The 20,338-nt window shown below is 43.0% G+C and overlaps 2 protein-coding genes across 12 annotated transcripts in view; one reads left to right on the forward strand and one right to left on the reverse strand.

Annotated features, from left to right (window-relative positions):
* The window catches only part of LOC311254999 (endogenous retrovirus group PABLB member 1 Env polyprotein-like), a 38,253-nt gene extending 17,970 nt beyond the window's left edge, over window positions 1-20,283 (forward strand). For 7 of the 11 annotated variants that reach the window (XM_084349109.1, XM_084349112.1, XM_084349111.1 and 4 more), the window contains one exon: window positions 664-1,133. In XM_084349109.1, coding sequence (XP_084205235.1) covers window positions 664-880 — 217 coding nt within the window. In that variant the 3' untranslated portion in view covers window positions 881-1,133. Of the gene's footprint in view, window positions 1-466; window positions 633-663; window positions 1,134-8,942; window positions 8,972-10,144; window positions 10,274-10,374; window positions 10,569-11,264; window positions 12,367-17,988 lie in introns of those variants that run through there. The other 4 variants (XM_084349113.1, XR_014622301.1, XM_084349116.1 and 1 more) reach the window with 4 other exon arrangements.
* LOC311255000 (uncharacterized protein) lies at window positions 1,254-8,955 on the reverse strand. Its single transcript, XM_084349119.1, has 5 exons — window positions 7,666-8,955; window positions 4,181-4,371; window positions 3,950-4,040; window positions 2,653-2,819; window positions 1,254-1,807 (listed from the first exon to the last, which is right to left on the reverse strand). Exons 1-5 carry the CDS (start codon window positions 7,917-7,919, stop codon window positions 1,629-1,631), a joined length of 882 nt encoding a protein of 293 aa, XP_084205245.1. The 5' UTR covers window positions 7,920-8,955; the 3' UTR covers window positions 1,254-1,628.
* Window positions 20,284-20,338: the final 55 nt, after the last annotated feature.

The following is a 20,338-nucleotide window of genomic DNA, read 5'->3' on the forward strand; positions in this document are numbered from 1 at the left end:
TCCCTGGCCACTCACAATGACACACCACCTGTACAGTGAGAAACAATTGTTGCCTGATGTGCTATTAAAAAAGTTGATTAAGAGTTGGGCCTACGAGCATGATTTGTGACACCACAGTTTAGAAGCCAGTCCCGGTCCAAGATTTAATGTTCAGAAGTGTGATGTGTAAATCTGAAGTGTACAATACAAATGCCTACGATTGACTATAGTAAAGTACATTAGGATACATCTTGTGTTCGGCAGGTAAACTTAAGTGAACAATGTTTGTTCAAACAATAACATTGATGAAATGGATTCCAGATAAATTATCGTGTGGTTATTCGCTTTCCAGTGAATTGTGCAATAGAGATACTTTTTACTTTTAATAATACTTTTGAGTACATGTCAGAGCCTGTACTTTTTACTTTTACTTGAGTAGATATTTGGATCAGTACTTTCACTTTTACCAAAGTCGTTTTTTACACAGGTACTTTTACTTCTACTCATCTCTAAAAACAGACTGGGAGGTAGAGCCTTCAGTTACTGGGCTCCTTTACTGTGGAACCAGCTCTCTCCATGGGTCAGAGGCAGACACTCTAATTACATTTAAGTAGAGAGACACCCCCCCTCACCTCTCGCACCTTGTCGTTTGGCCTTGGCGTCTTGCGCTCTCTGTTTCCACAGATTCTCCACAGCTCCATCCCTCTGCACCAACCGTCGCCTGCATCGCCCCCCTTCCCCCCCACTGTTAAACCAGCCTGCCCTCCCTGTTCACAACCCAGTCTGCCACCCACTACTCCCATTAAGCTGGCCTGCTCTCCCTGCCTTTCCTGCCCACCAGAAGCTGCCTTCTTCAGCTCCTGTCAACCATTTCCATGTTTTTCCATATTCTCTGTTATAAACTGTTTTCATGTCCGTATACAACATCTATTGCACGTCTGCCTGTCCTTGGTGAGGGATCCCTCCTCTGTTGCTCACCCTGATGTTTCTCTAATTTTTCCCCTTTTAAAAGGGTTTCCTGGTCGTTTTTCCTCAGTGGATGTGAGGGTTTAAGGGAAGAGGATGTTGTTATGATGCTCATGCTATGTAAAGCTCTTTGAGACAAACTGTTTGTAAAAACAGGCTATACAAATAAAATTGCCTTGCCTTGCCTTGCCTAACCCGCTTGGACTGTAATTCATATTCATGCTACTAGTTTGATCATTGACTGACTACATAAATAGTTGCAGAGAAGATTCTTCAAGTCATATTTTATAGGGTATATACAAATTTGATGTGTTTAGGCCATTTATAAGATCTAGTTAACATCATTAAAAGTAATTTCCAAACACAAAAAACAAAAGCAAAGAGAGATTTTGCAGCAGTAGCACACTTTTACTTTGAAGTTCTCAACTGGGTTCGTCACTTGAAACCTAATGCAGCGTCTCTTTAATACAGCAAACAGTAAAACAACCTGATTCCTCTCCCACTCTAGTCAACAAAACATCTGGAAAGTTGAATGCATCTACAGGTACTGTACTGTAGTTATACTAAGCTGCCAAAACAACACATTAACAAGGCAACATTAAAACATCATAAAAACATCACCAACACATTTCATCACAAAAACACACTTTCAACTACCATACAGGAAGCTAGCCTAGTCTTCTTTACGGAAGGGACCTCAAGCTGACCAGCGCTGCAGAGAGTCCAGCTACCTCTGTATATATGGGCAGGTCATCCCTGCACTTGAGGCAGTGATCTGACGTGTTCTTCCATTCTTCTACGCAGACTTTACACCCCACCAGGGTCCGACAGCAGGATGAGAACATCGGCTGAGTCATTGTATCTGGAAAAAAAAAAAAAAAAAAAAAAAAGGACATGTAAATTTTAAATATTGATATTGATTTTAGATTGGAACTTCAGAAAAAGAAACTGGCAATTTAGAGAAAGATTACACTGTTCCATTATGAAATTCAGGTACTGGGATCATAACTTAAGGTAGTTTTAATGAATAATTATTAGTAGAAGTTAGAGCTCGCACATTACACTGCAAACAGAAATGAGAGTCAGACTTTTGAGAAGTAGCTTCTGCCAAGGCAACAAATGTTGATGTCTATTTGGCATCATTTATATTTTGCTTTAATAAAATATATGCATATGGAGCCAGAGACGTCCTTTACAGGGTTACAGTACTTTTACTTTGCACTTTTTAATACATTTCAGAGCCTGAACTTTATAGGCTCTGTACTTATGCAAGTACAAGTTTAGAAGTAGAATTGGCTACTATTTTTTTTACACAAGTATCAGTACTTCAACTTAATCATTGGAAGTGTACTTTTGCCACCCGTGAAGTTAACACACAGTAAAGTGTGATTACTGATGACCATTCAAATTTGCAAAGGTCATATAGGTTGTTACGTTCCAACTGAAAAAGACCAAGGGTTCTGGTTGAACAGAACAGAGCAATAGTTCTTGAAAAAAATGTCTGGATTCTCGACTCTCACTGTATTGTTGCTTGAAATCATTTTCTGTTTTCAAGTGTTTTTTCATTTTTCTAAATCCTTAATTGTCACTTAAAGACAAAATTAAATAATTTTCGAAACAACTGCTCAAACACTAACTCTAATACTACATTTGATTACTTCTGTGTTACACTGAGCAATATTCAAATATGCAGAATGGAAACAGTACCTCTGCAAATCAAACAGATGAATGCCTGTTTGAATTCAGGCAAAACTGCTGACAAATCACGGCTGACGGTCACTAAGTCAGTTATCTTCTTGGTAACTTCATCCAGCCCTTGGGATGCCTCCAGCAGTTCCTCCACATTGTCCCTCAGCATTTGGATATGGTCATTTCTATATTTGGCACATTTTGCATATAGTTAGCAGATCAAAAAAAATTGCAGCCATTTGAGAAATAATTATATGGAATTTAGTTGTATGCACAGATAGGTATTAGCAAATAAAAAGTCCCTGAATAAATGATAACATGATGGAAAATATCTGAAAATAGCTTTATATTTCCTTAACTGTGTGAACAGTTTCTTTGAGAATGACTGTATTGTAAAAGTTCATGCTATGACAAGGAACGTTTGAGATAGAGTGAAATGGAGACATAGATTGACTTAAAGGGATATTCGGCGTAAGTTTAACCCATGCAGCTTCAGCAAAGGCCGCATGATAGCAATACACTGCTGTCTATTCCTCCACCAAGAAACCACCACCAAAAAGCCACTCATAGCCACATATAACGCTCAGAGCAGCACCAAAATTCAGCAACAGCACAAATAGGATCCCAGCCCATAATACAATGCGTCAAACATCTGTTAGCTTTGCCTGGTTTCTATTGAAAAGAGACCAAAACACAACTCACCCACTCTCCTCCAGTTATACGTTATGTAGCAACTTACTCCACCATTTCGTCCACCATAGCGTCCAGGCACTGACAAAACATGTCCAACTCCTGGCAGCACAAACATTCAGTTTCAGTGGCCATGAGTGGGTGAGTTGTGTTTTCGTCTCTTCAATAGAAACCAGGCAAAGCTAACATATGTTTGACGCATCGTACTATGGGCTGGGATCCTATTTGTGCTGTTGCTGAAGTTTGGTGCTGCTCTGAGCATTATTTGTGGCTATGATAGGCTTTTTGAGCTTGTGGAGAAATAGACTGCAGTGTTTTGCTATCGTGCGGTCTTTGCTGAAGTTGCTACAACTACAGAAGCTAGCGGTTGGCAGACTTGATCTCTTGAGGAGGGGTCTTACTCGGTGTGACGGTGTGTTAGACCATGGGTTAAACGTACGCTGGAATATCCCTTTAATGTTCATGTTTTTAATAGTCGGGAAACCAGAGCCCCTGGAGGAAATCCACACAGGCACAGGGAGAACGTGCAAAGTCCACATGGAAAGGTCATGCCCCAGCCAGGATTCAAACCCAGGACCTGCTATGAGGCGTTGGGGAAAAATATGTTTTGTTATCTAAACAATACCTGCTACTTGATCGTCGACGATGCCATTGCTGGAATGTGGTACTCTCAATGGCATGGATTTTTCGGGCATTCTGCCTCCAGAACGAAGACCCTTCATGAGAGAAATGCAGAGTAAAAACACAAAGAGAGATTTTAACAAGAGTAAACACTGTTATACTGTCAATACTTTCAGACCATTGGCATTTATACAGTATGTAGTATGAAAATTAAATTTAAAAATATTTTTTTCACCAGTTGTCCCTTCTGACTCAACAATTGCATTGCCGAGTGAGTCGGTTAGGATGTAGTTGTCATCGTCCCCCATGGCCACCTTCAGTTTCTCCAGGATGGCAGATACACTTGCCTCTGCTTCAGTAAATCTCACTATAACCACCCTTGTTGATACAAGCTTCCCCTCCATTACTTCTGACACATGAATGGACCTGTAATACAAAAACAACAGTGAAGCAAACCAAACTACCACATAACAACATGCAGTCTACACTACAGTGATTTAGTTGTCCAAACAGACCAAAGTGTGAGCCCATGTAAAACTCTGAATGCACCACGCATGCTGACTTGAATATTAGTTCAACACACACTTGAGGCACATTACAATTGGACACACCTGCAGCATACTCAGATCATCTGTCACTACTCCACCTTCTCTTATAAATAGGGAGTTTTACATCCAATAGCTAGTGCTTACAGTTCTTGCCAACTGCTTACACTCAAAAAGCGAATGCTTAGATCAAAGCTGCAAAACCAAAACTTCTTGTAACAATACCTCAAACACATAGTGACAATACCTTTAACACATTTTCTGCTTTACACTTTGCTTGCAATTCTTCAACACACTTTTTGCAGAACATTGCACACAGTTTCCTACATTAGACACATCACTCAACATTGAAGTACCTTGTTGTCATTGTATTTAAAATGTAAAACACATCTGGTAATTGAACATATTTCTGCACACACCTGAAAACACTAACACAGAAAACTCAACACCAATCAGTCTGACCTGTAGCACAGCAAATAGAGCTCAGCCTGCTCAGGTAACACGTTTTTTGTCAACTGGCTTCATGTTTTTGACAAACATAAAGGCAGTGAGACCCAGAAGAAAAGGTAGTTGTGGGATATCATGTAGATGTACAGGACGGACCTGAGCAGCCGGGGTTTGTTGGCATATGGGATAATGTTACGCTGTAGTTCACAACGGGCTGCTCAGGTCCAGGACCGGTTCACACACCATGACAATTTCACAATGTTATACATAGTGTTACAGTATGCCTCCATTACTCCTCATTTCTGAACCCAATTGAAGAATTCTTCTCAGCATGGCGCTGGATGGTATATGATCGGCAAACACATGCCCACATGCATCTTCTGCAATGTAAGAGGCATGTAAGGAAATTGAGGTGTGGTCAATTTGGTCAAGTTGGATTTGGTACACGAGGTGATATTTCCCCCGTTTAGCCAGAGAGGAAATTGTGTGTGATGTGAATGAGGTGGTAAGATCCACATAGAAGGAAAAAAACCCTACAGCTGATTACTGTAGAAATTCTACTTTTGAGCGCCACACAGAATTGTTTGGGAGAATAGCACTAAAAATAACAAAGACTGAAGTGTCTTGTGTAAAGTTCATCAGTGTGTTGCTGTTGATTTGAAAGTTAATCAAAATGGCACATGTGTACAGTATAATTTTGTTGCTAGAATGACATTTTTACAAAGGATTGTAAGGTTTTGATTTCAGAGTTTCATCTTGACAGAGCTGTGAGGTGTTTTACAAGTGTTGTGTCTTATCTTACTTGTGTGTACTTGTGTACATTAGGTATTTTTTAACAACTTTAACCCTGTAGGACCCCCTGTTGCAAATTTGCCACATCACTTTTAACAATTCTAAAAAAATGCCTACAAATGTTTTTTTTTCTCAAGACCACATTTACATAGTTAATGGGTCCTATTGTTTGTCCTCACAATGCTATTGGATAGAATAAGTGTTTATAGGTTCGGTCATCTGGCCATGAACTCACTCTATCTGCAAACTTCCCGCTGAGCTCATCTCCTTTTTTTGCATGACTTGATTTGTCAGGATTAAAGTAAGTAAAATTCCTTAGACATTTTTTTTTGTGTCTATTACAATGTGTAGAACATGTACATATTTAGTTATTTTGGAAAACATTCATTAAATTTGATTTAGAGCTTCTTATGTCCATGTTGCAATTCTGCCACGTTGGATCAGGGTGGTAGTCAAAATAGCCTGTGCTCCTTACACATTACATAAGGACACTGCACTTCTCACATGGTCACAAATTGAAAAAAAATGTAGTAGAAATTTAAAGTGTTAGATGATTCAGTGTAACTAAGCTCTAAATGTGTTTTTACTGTTAAATGTTTAGTTAGTTTAGCTTAGACCATAATTAAACACATGAATAAAATGTATAGGGTATTTGAAACTCCCTGTATCTTTGTAGTTTTTTGTTTGTTTTTTAACTTCTAAATGATCCTGAGCTATTTTTCTCAGTGTTGCCCAAGTAGCAGTTTGTAGCATTAGGAGATAGAAAAACAGGTTCTGAATGTTCTGGAGTTGTTGGGGGGATGCCTGTTGCATTGTTCTGGGACAGGTGTAAATGGTCTTGAATGTGAACCTGTAAGTGCTCTGGGGGGATGCATGTGTTCCTTTTAGTATGATAAGTAGAGAGCATAATAGGCCAGCCAGACAGTATTGTTTGAATGTAGTGGAATTTTGATCAGCATTTGTATTGAAATGATAATACTTATGGACATACTAATGGAAATACTTAGATCTCTACCCTCGACACATGGTCTACCACCCTGTCTATTCCAAAAGTTTGTGACAGAAGACATGATTGAGGCTCTGACAAGAAACACAAATGAGTACAGCTTGCAAAAAAATAGAACATCTGTTAACACCAATAATAGGGGAATTGAGAAGATGCTTGGCATGTACCTGAAGATGGGCCTAATGCAAATGGCTGGAGTTCAGGGACAGGGACACATTCAAGACCATTTACAGGTGTCCCTGAACAATGCAACAGGCATCCCCCCAACAACTCCAGAACATTCAGAACCTGTTTTTCTATCTCCTAATGCTACAAACTGCTACTTGGGCAACACTGAGAAAAATAGCTCAGGATCATTTAGAAGTTAAAAAACAAACAAAAAACTACAAAGATACAGGGAGTTTGTTTTGGGAGACAGACACACGGTACATCCCTGTTTCTGATGTGATGTCCCGCAACAGATTCCAATCTCTGTTGACTTCATTACACTTAACAAACAACTTGACTGTGTCAGAGATGGAAAAGAAGGACAAACTCTGGCAACTCAGACCATGGCTACTTAAATGTTCTGTATATCTGTTCAGACTAAGTGAGTACAAACACAGAAATTCTGCTCCCAGCTATCCCCAGCGTGGCAAATTTGCAACATTTCCCTAAAAACTTACTAAATTGTAAAAAATTTGAAAACTCTTTAATTTCTACATAAGAGGCCTCCTAAAACAATATCTGAGAGGTCAAAAAAAATTTTGCTCATTTTTTTCTATATCTGGGTCTTACAGGGTTAAAGCGCAAGGCTCTGTACCTTGTGTTTTAGAAGTTGCTTACATCCAGTATGCTCTTTTGCTTACTAAAAGGAGATTGCAAATTAAAACTTGAGCACTATTACCATTTTAATAAGCACATTAATCTATGACACCAATGCCTCCCTACCTCTGAAATGACCGAGCCGTGCTCACTGATCTCGACAGCATGCTCATGTTTGCAGTAGTCACAGGCTGACTACTGCGAAAGCCAAATTGCCGCGATGGAGCTGGGGCTGGGGCTGTCGGGGTCCCTAGAGTGTCCCCAACTTCCCCATGAACTTCATAATGACCATGGTTACACAGGTCCAGGGAGCTTAAACACCCACTCTCAGTTGGAAAAATTGCAACGTTGGCTGCATCAGTGATATACAGGCTAGCCATGCTGACCTAGAAGGGGAAAAAAAGAAAAGAAAAAAAGTTAATATTTTGCAACTACTTTGTCAAAAGTATCAATAATATCTTTTCATGTGCACTATTGCACTTGCATTATTTCTTATGCTCGGTGTCTCTTTCTCAAAACGGTACAGACAGGCGAAGTTAAGGTAGCAAGTTTGAATTACTTACCTGGAAAATGCTGGCGATCCTGTCCACACGCATATCATCCATTTTAAGTGTTATTCTCTTGTTCCCTCTGTACAGAACATATGTCTCCATTTTATCAGACGATTAGGCTTATTGCGTTTGTGAAGTTATATTCCCTTTTATTCAGTCGATCCTGCAAAGCCGGGAAACCTGGAGGGGAAGACGACGGTGGGGCTCGCGGGGCTCGCTCAAAGCGCCCACTTTTTTTGGCGGATTGCTTTTGCGCATGACAGAATGTGAAAAAACCCGCCTTAAAGCAAAAGAAGTAGAAGAAGAAGAACAACAACAACGGTTAGATGAAATGGAGTCCAGTTTGTCACCCTACCGAGAAATAATTCAAAATATGCTCAGACATGGCCATTCTGATGAAGAAATTTCCAGTCATCTCCACCTTGAATGTGGACTTACCAAAGGCTTTTCCAAAGCAAACATTCGGCGATTTTGCGCGCAAAACGGTATAGGCAGAGAACGGGTGCAGGACTCCAAACTGGAGAGCGAGATTGCTAAAGCAATTAATGAGGTAAGCAACAGCATTTTCCATTATATTTGTATGATTGATAGCCGCAGTGCACATGCAGGTAGTGACCAGTGGCGTTTGTACATGTAAAAAAAAAATGGTGTGCGCCACCAATTAATAGAAAGGCTGCATACCAGAAAAACGACAGTGCTTTCTCTTGTTACTGATGTGTTCCTCACAGATCAATGCACTAAATGAGCCTAAATGAAGTATGCATTATTCCACGTCATAAGCTGACAAAACCAAGCTCAGAGCAATGAGAGAACAGGGATGGGGAGCAGCAAAGAGCTCAATAATATTGAAGGCCACAACGGAGCACACAGACGTCTGTTAGGTAAACAGATCCATTCTATGACAACAACCTTATGACGACAACAACAACCTCGTGAAAACAGCGACAACCACTCTTCACCATCTATCGAGCACAACAATAGCGGGACAAAGATATCTTGCCTTTTTAAATCTAGGCTATAACAATATATTGTTCTGTTTGAATAAAATAAATAAACATGTTGAATGCAAAGGCAGCATGATTATGCTGTCACTCACCAGTAGGCTACTGCTGGATCTGTCGAACCGGACCCGGACCGCGCGCCGGAGCAATTCACTCCCATTCAAGTCAATCAGAACATTTCCTCGGCCCACCGCGGTCTCCGGTCAGTCTGAGTTCCGGTCAGTCTGAGCTCCGGTCAGGCCGGTAGACACCGGCACCGCCTCGACAGGTGTTCTCATGGGTGAACGTTAACAGAGGCAGAGACGTCTCACCGGTCTGTAGCTCAGTGTGGCAGTACCGGGTGTCGACTTCAGGCCGTATTATCACATCACAATCAAACTCAGAGAATGACTGAACAAACTCTGAGAAGGTCGAGCTGTCAATCAGCTTTGTATCGATCATGTGGTCAAACTTAGAAAACCCCCTTTCCGACTGGGGACATTGATCATTTTTCGAAATAAGTTAGTGTTAAACGAGGTCAGCTAGAGATCCAGGGTTACCTCAGAAAATTTCCTTTGACCTGGTCAATTTCACATGACCTGAACATTGTTACTCAGCTTTCTGAAGGAGCCTTATTTAAACCTCAGACATTTAGTTTGGTGTGCTGTGCTCCTGACTGTTAAAGTGAGAGTGAAAACCACGGTTAGATGGAGAGAGCTGTCTAAGGCCTTCAGAAAGAAGACTGCAGCATTCTAAGGGGCTGATGACTTTGCCCCGTTGCCATCTAAAACTTATATTTGTTACACCGTGCCACAGGAAAGTTCTAAATCACACTTTTATCACTTTAGAGTACACTCTATCTATCATAGTTCGAGGTTTAGGGTTGTTCTGTTGGGAGCTCCATTCTAGGCGTCCATGGTCCTCAGCATGCTCACGTGACTCCTCGAAAAATGTGCCTTAAATGCTTGCAATAACCTTTGGATAAAAATCTGTCCAAAAGAAGATAATGTGTGTATTATAAGTGGTTTGTAATAGGAATACAAAAAAGGAATGCATGTTCATCTTCAATTTCAGACTGGACCATCATACGGAAGAAGAATGATGACTGGCTACCTGTCCTCAAAAGGAATCAGAGCATCAGAGGGGCGCGTTGGTAGTGTCCTCAGACATATTAACCCGCAATATCATGCAGATCGTCATCAGGTAGGTGTTATGAAACGCTAATAGGATTCTTGTAGTGTAGGTCATTGTGAAAATGCCCTACTTTTTTTTTCTTATTTGTTGTTTTTTGCTTGATTTCTCAGAGATCAAGAAACTTAAATCCAGTGCCATACAGTGCCGAGTACATGGGTCACAAACTACACATCGATCAGAATGAAAAACTGGTGATGTTCGGGGTGATCCATGTCCTTTCTGTTGACGGTTTCTCCAGTAAAATTGTCAGCCATTCCACTATGCCTGTGAAAAACAACCTGACAATATATCAAGAGGTGTACAGGTAACTTTCTGTGCTCTATGTTCCATAATGTAGTTGCAAACAGTAGATATTGTTTAATTGTTAGGCATTTATTAAAGCCCCAACAAGAACTTTCATGTGTGCACACAAGTGCCGCTGCTGCGTGCTCTAAAAAATATTTTTCTTGTTAAATGTTTCCCACAGGGCTGTGCGAAGGTTTGGACTTGTTTATTTATGCTTTAGAACATGAAATAATCAGAAAATAGTTATAACATTGTATCTCTCTGACTCTGATTCCACGCACATCCGTGTTCAGTTCAATCTCTGTTGCATTACCATTACAGCACTCTCTCAGAGGCATTACCAGTTCTGCTCTCTCTATATAGAAATAACCAATCTTTTCACGGATGCTCTCGTTTGCTGGTGCAGGTCATATAGAAGCATCAGTATTAAACAGAAACTGGTTCATAACCAGTTAAAAGTTCCTTGGGGTTGCTTTAAGTAAAACACATTGGCTTATCATAGCTGTGCTTTTACCACTCCTTATCTGGGAAGAAACAAACTGATATATTTTTTTTTAAATGGTGACAGTTACACAATGCTGTCAGTAACTAAGTAATTGATTAACCAAATCCCTACATTAACCAAGAGTGAAAATTGGCTTCAACAATGCTTATGTAAACACAAATATGAAATAGTGTCGATAAACTGTAACACTTGTGTATTGCTGTTTTGCAGAAGTGCTGTCCTACAGCACGGAATGTGGGACCAAATACGAGTGGACCACGGAAGAGAGTTTTTCTTGACTCTTTTCATGCAGGAGAAATTGGCAGGCTACAGAAATAACACAGCAAGGGAGCCATACCTGCAAACATCATCAACACATGTGAGTTGGCTTATTGTCCTCTTTCCCTTAATCACTCAGCTGCTAGCTGATAATATTGATTTCTCTTTCAGCACTATGGTATGGTCAGACCCCAGTAAGAATAAATTAATTGCTGCAGCTAATAGGGATCTGAATAAACTCAAGTAAACTGTTCTTTTCTGGAAGACTGCTGGCTACTGGAGCACTGCAGGGGTGTGTCCTCAGTCCCTTCCTCGTTAAGTTGCAGACGACACCACCATTGTAGGACTGTTTAAGAACAACAGTGAGTCAGCCTACAGGGAGGAGGTCAAACACCTGACTGACTGGTGCTCTTAGAACAACCTGGACCTCAACGCAACCAAAACCAAGGAACTAATAGTGGATTTTAGGAAATCTAAAAGGACTGTGCCTCCCACCCTCTCTATTGAAGGAGAGGAGGTGGAGAGGGTGGAGAGCTTCAAGTTCCTTGGGGTACACATTTCAGCCGACTTCACCTGGTCCATCCACACCTCGAATCAGGTGAAGAAGGCCCATCAGAAACTTTACTTCCTCAGGAAGTTGAAGCAGACCCATCTCCCCCGCCCCCTGCTGGTTAACTTCTACAGAGCATCCATCGAGTCCATCCTGACCTACTGCTGCACTGTGTGGTTCACCAGCTGCACTGCCAAGGACAGGAAAGACCTACAGCGGGTGGTGAGGACGGCAGAGAGGATCATTGGGACCACTCTGCCCCCCCCCCCCCCCCCCCTCAGAGATATCTACTCTGGCCGACTGCACAAGAAGGCTAGAAACATCAGTACTGATCTCACACACCCCGGACATGCCCTGTTCTCCCCACTCCCCTCTGGAAAGAGGTACCGCTCTCAAATCCAGAACCGCAAGATTGAGTAACAACTTTTTCCACCAGGCTGCCAGAACCATCACCCCACCCTGTTGGAATTATGTGTGAATAAATATATTATCAGTTTTTGATTAGCTAAATCTTATGCTATTCTATTATGCTGAAATCTGTGGAGAGCTTGACCACAGGACATTTACATATCTGCCACTTTCACCTCTAGCAACAAGTTACTCAACAAGTTGTTCTCTGTGCTCTGTGTTACACCAATGATATACGATCACGCCCAGTTGTCTGTGAATAAAAGTTATGCATGGGGGAGAGCTCGTTGGAAGACTGCTGATCAGACTCACAGTGCAGACACCTGTACTTCCCCTTTGCAAAGAAAGACAAACTCTGAGTCCGTGTCTGTTTGTGTGTATTTTATTAGAAAAAAAAGTATGGTGTAACAGGAAGACTCAAAGTAGAGGAATTAAAAGAGCTTGTAGGTAAATTAGAGGCAAGTGTTGCAGTAAAAGAGGGAAGAAAAAAACATAGGAAGGAGGAAGAGTTGACAAATGCCAAGAAATGGCTAGAACAGGCGTACAAAAGACAAGCAAATAGTACAAAAAATAAACAAAAGAGACAAGAAGACGCAAAAGCAATGTTTGTACGAAAGGAAGATAATGAAGGAGTAATTAAAGGTAGACGGAGGCCTGATCAACCTCCCGATGCTGACGATGTACAAGGGGCGGCGGGGGGAGAAGCAGTAACCCCCCCTATAACCAGGCCAAAAACATCAAAATCAACCCCACCAATATATCCCTCACTAGTCCCAAGTGAACTGCCTGAAGCAAAATCACTAAGACCAGCAGACAAAATAAAACCCCCAGTGAGGTACGAACCAGAGTCAATCTTTCCAATGATAGAAGTCCCAAATCCTGCTGCTACAGGTGCCGAAGACAGAACAATGTACGTTTTCAGGCCCTGGACACTAGCCGAAGCAGCTAATGCAGTGGCTGGAGTTCCATGTCCTGAAGACGACCCCGAAGAGTGGGTTAAAAATATGACAGAAATAATTCACTCTTACAGACTAAACGGCCATGAAGCAGGTGAAGCCATGCAATCCTCTCTGGGGAGAAAATGGGGCAGGGTCAAAGGAGACTATACAGGACGCACAGCCCAAGGAGCTGTATTTCCTTACCCCGCAGACAGTACCCTAGCAGGCGACTATAAAGCCCAATTAGATGCACTGTTTGCATGAGTAAAAAACGCTTCCGCCAGAAAAGCAGATTACACTCGTATAAGTGCAGTAAAACAAAAACCCGGTGAAGACCCCGATGATTTTAAAGTGCGGATGGAAACTGTGTTCAGAGCAAATAGTGGAATAACCTTTGACGAGGCTAAAACAAGTGCTTACCAACAACAATTGAAACTGGCTATAGTAAATGGCCTCCAACCAGGAGTAGCAGCCTGGACCCGAAAACATTACATAGAGCTGGACACAGCTGGCGTCCCAGAAGCCATGCAATGGATAAGACATGCATGTAAACACATAGAGGGTAAAAAGGCTCAAAAGGGGAGAAGTGGAGACGTTTTCTTCCACGATGACACTGAAGAAGACAGTGACGCCTTCTTCCATTCGGGGGGCCAAGGCCGCGGGTATAGAGTAAGGGGAAGGGGCCGCGGGGGCTCTAGGCCACATAGAGGGGATAGAAGGTCTGGAGATAATGACCCAGATGCATGCTATCGTTGTGGGAAAAAAGGACATTGGTCAAAAGAATGTAGATCGAGCAGGGGAGGATACAGAGGGAGAACAAAACAATGGGGAGATAACAAAAATCCTCCCCCCTCAGCTCCTCCAGATGAGAACTGGAATCAAAAGTGACGGTCACAGACAGCTCCCAAGCCTGGCGATGCATCTCCTCTGTTGTTAGTGGATGTATACAGCGCATGGGAGGTGTTTAGTGCCATGACGGACAAACCAGAGATTACATTGGTAATAAATGGGAAAGATGTGCGTTTCCTGTGTGATTCTGGGGCCTGCAAAACTGTGCTAAGAAATAAAGTCCCAGGCCTCCAGGCCTCCAACGGGATTATTTGGGTCAAATCTGCTAATGGGGCGGTCAGCATAAAACGCATGTCAAAACCTCTGTATATACAGGATGAGAAATCTGGAAAAAACACTAAAGCACCTGTAGTAATCTCGCCGGATTGTCCGATAAACCTATTAGGCAGAGATCTAATGCAGCAACTGCAAATAGGTGTCATTCCCACCTCAGAGGGAATGAAGGCCGTGCGGCTAGACGATGAGTCTGGTGAATTGTATCACATAGACAACTTCCCGAACAAAGTGTTCTATTCTCTGGATCTCAGTAACAATCCATTTACTGATATCTCTGACAAACTGCTAAGAGCAGCCAAAAGCTCCCTAACTGAAGAGCATGACGACATGGAGACAGATCAGCTACATGTAACTATGAACATAGCACTAAAACCAGATGCTAAGTATCGAGAGAAACTGTTTGCTTTGCAGACAGTCGAACTTAAAGTGCCATATTTGTACTCTGATAAGAAAACAGTTGCAGTAGCTGATGTGATCCTCCCTCGCGAAGCAAAGTCGTTATTCTACATGGGATGGACGCCACACATCTCTCTCTCCAAATCACCAGATATGGAGTGGAAAGACTTAGGTCAAATGGCTACCAGAGCCGCACGAGCCTCAGACTATAGAGAAATTGACAACGATGGGTGGAGTTACAGCCCATCTGCACAGATGTACAGAAAAACTTTAGGATGGAGCACCACTGCAGTCCCCGGACTGCATGATGTCTCTAGGTGACTAGTTTCTGCGTTTTTAACTGAAGAAGAAGAGAAACAACTAAAATACCTGCCTGCCTCACTGTGGACGAAAGGGCCTGAAGATGTCGGGTTAATGACAACAGCTGCTCCAGTAAAAATTAAACCAAAATCTGATTGGAGACCAAGGGTTAGACAATACCCTTTAAAAGCCAAAGCCCTTACAGGCATCCAACCCGTAATTACACAATTACTGGATGCTGGCGTGATAAGAGAGTGTCCGATTCACCCTGTAACACACCCATCTTCCCAGTGAAAAAGGCAGACGGTACTAATTGGCGAATGGTGCAGGATCTCAGACAAATAAACGAAGCTGTGCAATCTCGCGCTCCTCTAGTGCCGGATCCGCACACTCTGTTAAACACTCTGCACCCAAGAAACAAATTTTATACTGTCATCGACCTGAGTAATGCATTTTTCTCTATACCTGTGCATCCTGACTCACAATTCTGGTTCGCCTTCACATATGCAGGAAAGTCATACACATATACTAGGTTGCCCCAAGGATATTGTAACAGCCCCACAGTATTCACGCAAGCAATAAATAACTGTTTGTCTACCTTTAATCCACCAAAAGGAAGCCAAATAATTGTGTATGTGGATGACATTCTTGTAGCCTCACCGTGCAAAGACAGCTGCACTGCAGACTCTCTCGCCCTGCTGCAACATCTCTCAAAAACTGGAAACAAAGTGAAAAAGCAAAAGTTGCAGTGGGTGAAAGAACGAGTTCAATATTTAGGCTACACTCTCAGCGCTCAAGGACGTGAGATACAGGAAGCACGAAAACATGCGATAGCAGACGTCCCAAAACCACAAAACAAAAAACAAATGATGACCTTTCTGGGACTATGTAACTACTGCCGAGCATGGATAGCTTCATATGCTGAGAAAACACAGCCACTATTGAACCTCATCTATGCCGAACCAATGTCAATGTCAGATAAAGTAAAATGGACTGAGGAAGCCACACACTCCTTCGAAAAATTAAAAAGGAGTTAATGTCAGCTACAGTGCTTTCTCTTCCTGACTATGAGAAGCCGTTCACTCAAACAGTGGACTGTAGACAGGGGTTTATGACATCTCTACTGTTACAGCAACACGGGGGGAAAATGAAACCCGTCGCGTTTTACTCAAAAAGACTTGATGCTGTGGCAGCAGCCCTACCACCGTGTGTACAAGCTATATGTGCAGCAGCAATGGCAGTACAACTGTCTGCCGACGTTGTACTTTTCCATGAGCTAATGTTACTAGTTCCTCATGCAGTTGATGTGTTACTGTTGCAGGCAAAGATGACATTCCTTTCTCCTGCACGACAGTTATCTTACACGGCTGTGCTGCTATCACAGCCTCATTTGACAGTCAAAAGATGCACAACCTTGAACCCAGCCACTCTACTGCCGACAGCAGAGGAGGGCGAGCCACATAACTGTGTTGAAAAAACTGAAGCTTTACATCTGCCGAGACAAGACTTAACTGATAAGCCCCTCTCCTATGGAGATGTTTGGTTTGTAGATGGCTCATGTTCTAAAGACGACAAAGGTCAAACCAGTTCAGGCTACGCTGTTACTCAACTACCTAACACTGTAGTGGAAGCTAAACAAATAGAGCCAAAACACTCGGCACAGGCTGCAGAACTAATAGCTCTGACACGAGCATGTATTTTGGCCACTGGAAAAGACATTACGATCCACACAGACAGCCAGTATGCATTTTCAACTATCTTTTTCTTCGCTGCACAGTGGAAACGTAGAGGCATGATAACGTCTACAGGAAAACCAGCTACACATGCACAACTGCTAATGTCTCTTTTAGATGCAGTTCAGTTGCCACGCAAAATAGCTATATGTAAGTGTGCAGCACACCAAAAAGGCACTGATAGTGTCACTTGCGGTAACAGGTTGGCAGACGAAACTGCAAAAGCAGCAGCAGCAGGCAGTTTTGGTAAATCAGACATCTATGTTGTCTCACCCGACTCCTCACTTATAACACAGGAAGTCACAAGAGATATGCAACTGGTGGCGCCAGACACTGAGAAACAAATGTGGGTAAAACAAGGAGCCACAGTTGATGACACAGGTCTATATACTGTTGATAACAAACCCGTCCTTCCACGAAGCTTATTTAAAGCTGCAGTAATATTGAGCCATGGGCCTTGCCATGTCTCAACAGGAGGGATGATAGACCTAGTACATCAACACTTTACTACTTATGGCTTTAACACCTTCTCAAAAAATTTCTGCAGATCATGTGTGATATGCATAAAACACAACCCACAGGGCAATCTAAGACCAAAGCGAGGACAATTTCCCGCACCAAAATACCCGTTCCAAACCCTGCACATGGATTTCATCGAACTAAATCAGAGTGGGCCTTACAAGTACTGTCTAATGATAGTGGATGCGTTTTCCAGATGGGTAGAAATATTCCCATCCAAACATGCAGATGCGCTAACAGTAGCAAAAGCTCTATGCAAAAGCATAGTGCCACAACATGGCATCCCAGAAACACTATACAGTGACAATGGTCCCCATTTCGTGAACAAAATAGTGCAACAGATGGCTAAACACCTACAAATACATCTGAAAAATCACTGTGCTTATCACCCACAAAGCGCAGGCCTAGTGGAAAGAACGAACGGTACAGTTAAGTCAAGACTGAGATAGTGTATGGAAGAAACTAAGCGTCCCTGGCCAGAATGCCTGGACTTAGTTAAGCTGTACATGCGAATAACACCTACAGAGAGAGGATTAACACCATTTGAAATAGTGAATGGCAGAGCCTTTAAACTGCCATCCTTCTCTCCAGACATACAGAAAGCTGTTGAAGAAACAACGTTAGCTGAACACATGAGGAAACTGTTTGAAGAGCAACAAGTATCAAATGCAAATTTACTGCCTTCTGATTCTCTTCCCCTCTCACAGAATGCCCAGAAGGTGAAACCAGGCGACTGGGTGTTCGTGAAAGTCATAAAGAGTAAGTGCTGGTCCAGTCCACGCTGGGACGGACCATATCAAGTGTTATTGACCACGCCAACGGCAGTCAAGATTGCAGAGAGAACTACGTGGATCCACCTCAGCCATTGTAAACTGCAGCCGTTCCCTGACTCACCGGAGTAGTGGGGAAGTCTGGGCTACAAAGGGGCTCTGTTGTATAGAAACACGAGTACACAGAGTGTACGATGCAGAACATGGAGATGGACAATCCAGAGGATCCAACCCGACGCCGCCGACATGGACAGAGAGGGAGAGGGAGAGGACGACGATGCCGCATGTGGTGCAGAGAGTTATGGTGTAGTGTGATGTTTCTTGCACTACTCTTATTAGGATTCTTGGTGTGGTGGCTCCTGCGAAAAGAAAAAGAAAAGCCTCCAGTCGGACGACGGGAGCTGTCAGGTGAGCACGCACGCCACACCCACTACCCACATGGATTTGCCACCAATGAATGGTGGAGCTTCATGAACACCACCGCTCACCTAAACAACAAGACGAACTGCTATGTCTGCACACACATGCCAGTATCCACTGCTGCTCCTGGGCTGTGGCCGTACAACACCACAGCTAGAAAAACTCACTGCCTCATGAGCCTGGCCACACATCCCGGAAATAGAGCATCATGGATCAACGCCAACTACTCTGAGCCGCTGAACATCACCTGGAGTGACCTGGAGTGACCTGAAAACTGCTCAGGGAGCACAGACTTACTAGCATGGCCACAGATAAGCGAACCCTTGCCAGGGTTAGTTTATCTAAACAGACTCCAACCACGACAGCTGAACAAGTGTGTGCAAGGAAATGGAACTGTGAAAGTGGGGACTCTTCCAGTCCATCTGTGTAACCACACATACTCTTTTTGTCCGCCACTGAATCCAATTGCATGCATGGGCTGTCTCACCAAAGCCAACTGTGCTGCTAACCGAACCGAAAGACTGAAACAATGTAAGTCTGACATGAGCTGGAGACAGTCAATACCCACACCTGGATACCAGAACATCACCTTTTGTTCCCGCGTGGTCCCTACACCAAATGGTACACGAGTGTTAGCTGATTGGTACTGGCTCTGCGGACACAGAGCCTATCCGTCTCTACCACGAGGATGGGGAGGCACATGCGCACTCGTATCATTATCAGACCACGTGTTCTATCTTCCTGGAAACATCACCAGTCACCCCCATCACCGTCACCGCAGCAGGCGCAGTATGAACCTCGGTCTTGAGGACGTCCCCCGGGCATATCGCATCTGGTCAGGAGGAGCCAAATTCGGCCAGAGCCTGGTCCCAATGGTGGGACTAGGATACGTACGTGACCACGTTGAAATCAACAGATATGCCCTGCTGAGACACATCAACACCACTCTAAGCCTGGGCCGCTCACTGGCCAAGGAACAAAGGAGCATACGTGACATGGTGATGCAACATCGGATCGTGCTGGACCTATTGACAGCCTCACAGGGAGGAGTGTGTGCAATTGTGGGAGAGACATGCTGCACTTACATCCCTGATGGACTCAGTGATGGAGGAGACATTCACCAAGCTTTGCAAAATCTGACCGACCTCCAGCGATATGTGTTGAACAATACCCCAGGAGCGACCCCTTCTATGGACTGGTTCTCAGGATTTTTCTCTGGGAATTGGTGGCAAATACTGCTTAAAGCACTGGCTCCTGTTTTGGTGATCCTGGTATTGTTCTGTCTATTTGCTTCATGTGTTATTCCCTGCCTGCGTTCCATGTTTGAGAAGATGATTGCTAGAAGTTTTGTACAGATGCAGCTACTAGCACAAGGACGTGAGGCCCAATATGAGCTACTTAATCTAGCTGAGACGAATGGATGTGAGTATGAGGATGATTGCACTGATGTGTGACATGTGGGAGTAAGAAAGTATCACTCTGAACAAGCATAATGACGGTCTTACTTAAAGCATGATACATGACAAGTAAGTCTCTGATGAAACAGCATGTTCAAAACTGATAAACAGGAGGGAAATGTTGGAATTATGTGTGAATAAATATATTATCAGTTTTTGATTAGCTAAATCTTATGCTATTCTGTCATGCTGAAATCTGTGGAGAGCTTGACCACAGGACATTTACATATCTGCCACTTTCACCTCTAGCAACAAGTTACTCAACAAGTTGTTCTCTGTGCTCTGTGTTACACCAATGATATACAATCACGCCCAGTTGTCTGTGAATAAAAGTTATGCATGGGGGAGAGCTCATTGGAAGACTGCTGATCAGACTCACAGTGCTGACACCTGTACTTCCCCTTTGCAAA

Source organism: Pagrus pagrus (assembly GCF_965226575.1).
Source record: "Pagrus pagrus genome assembly, chromosome: 3".
Taxonomy (NCBI): domain Eukaryota; kingdom Metazoa; phylum Chordata; class Actinopteri; order Spariformes; family Sparidae; genus Pagrus; species Pagrus pagrus.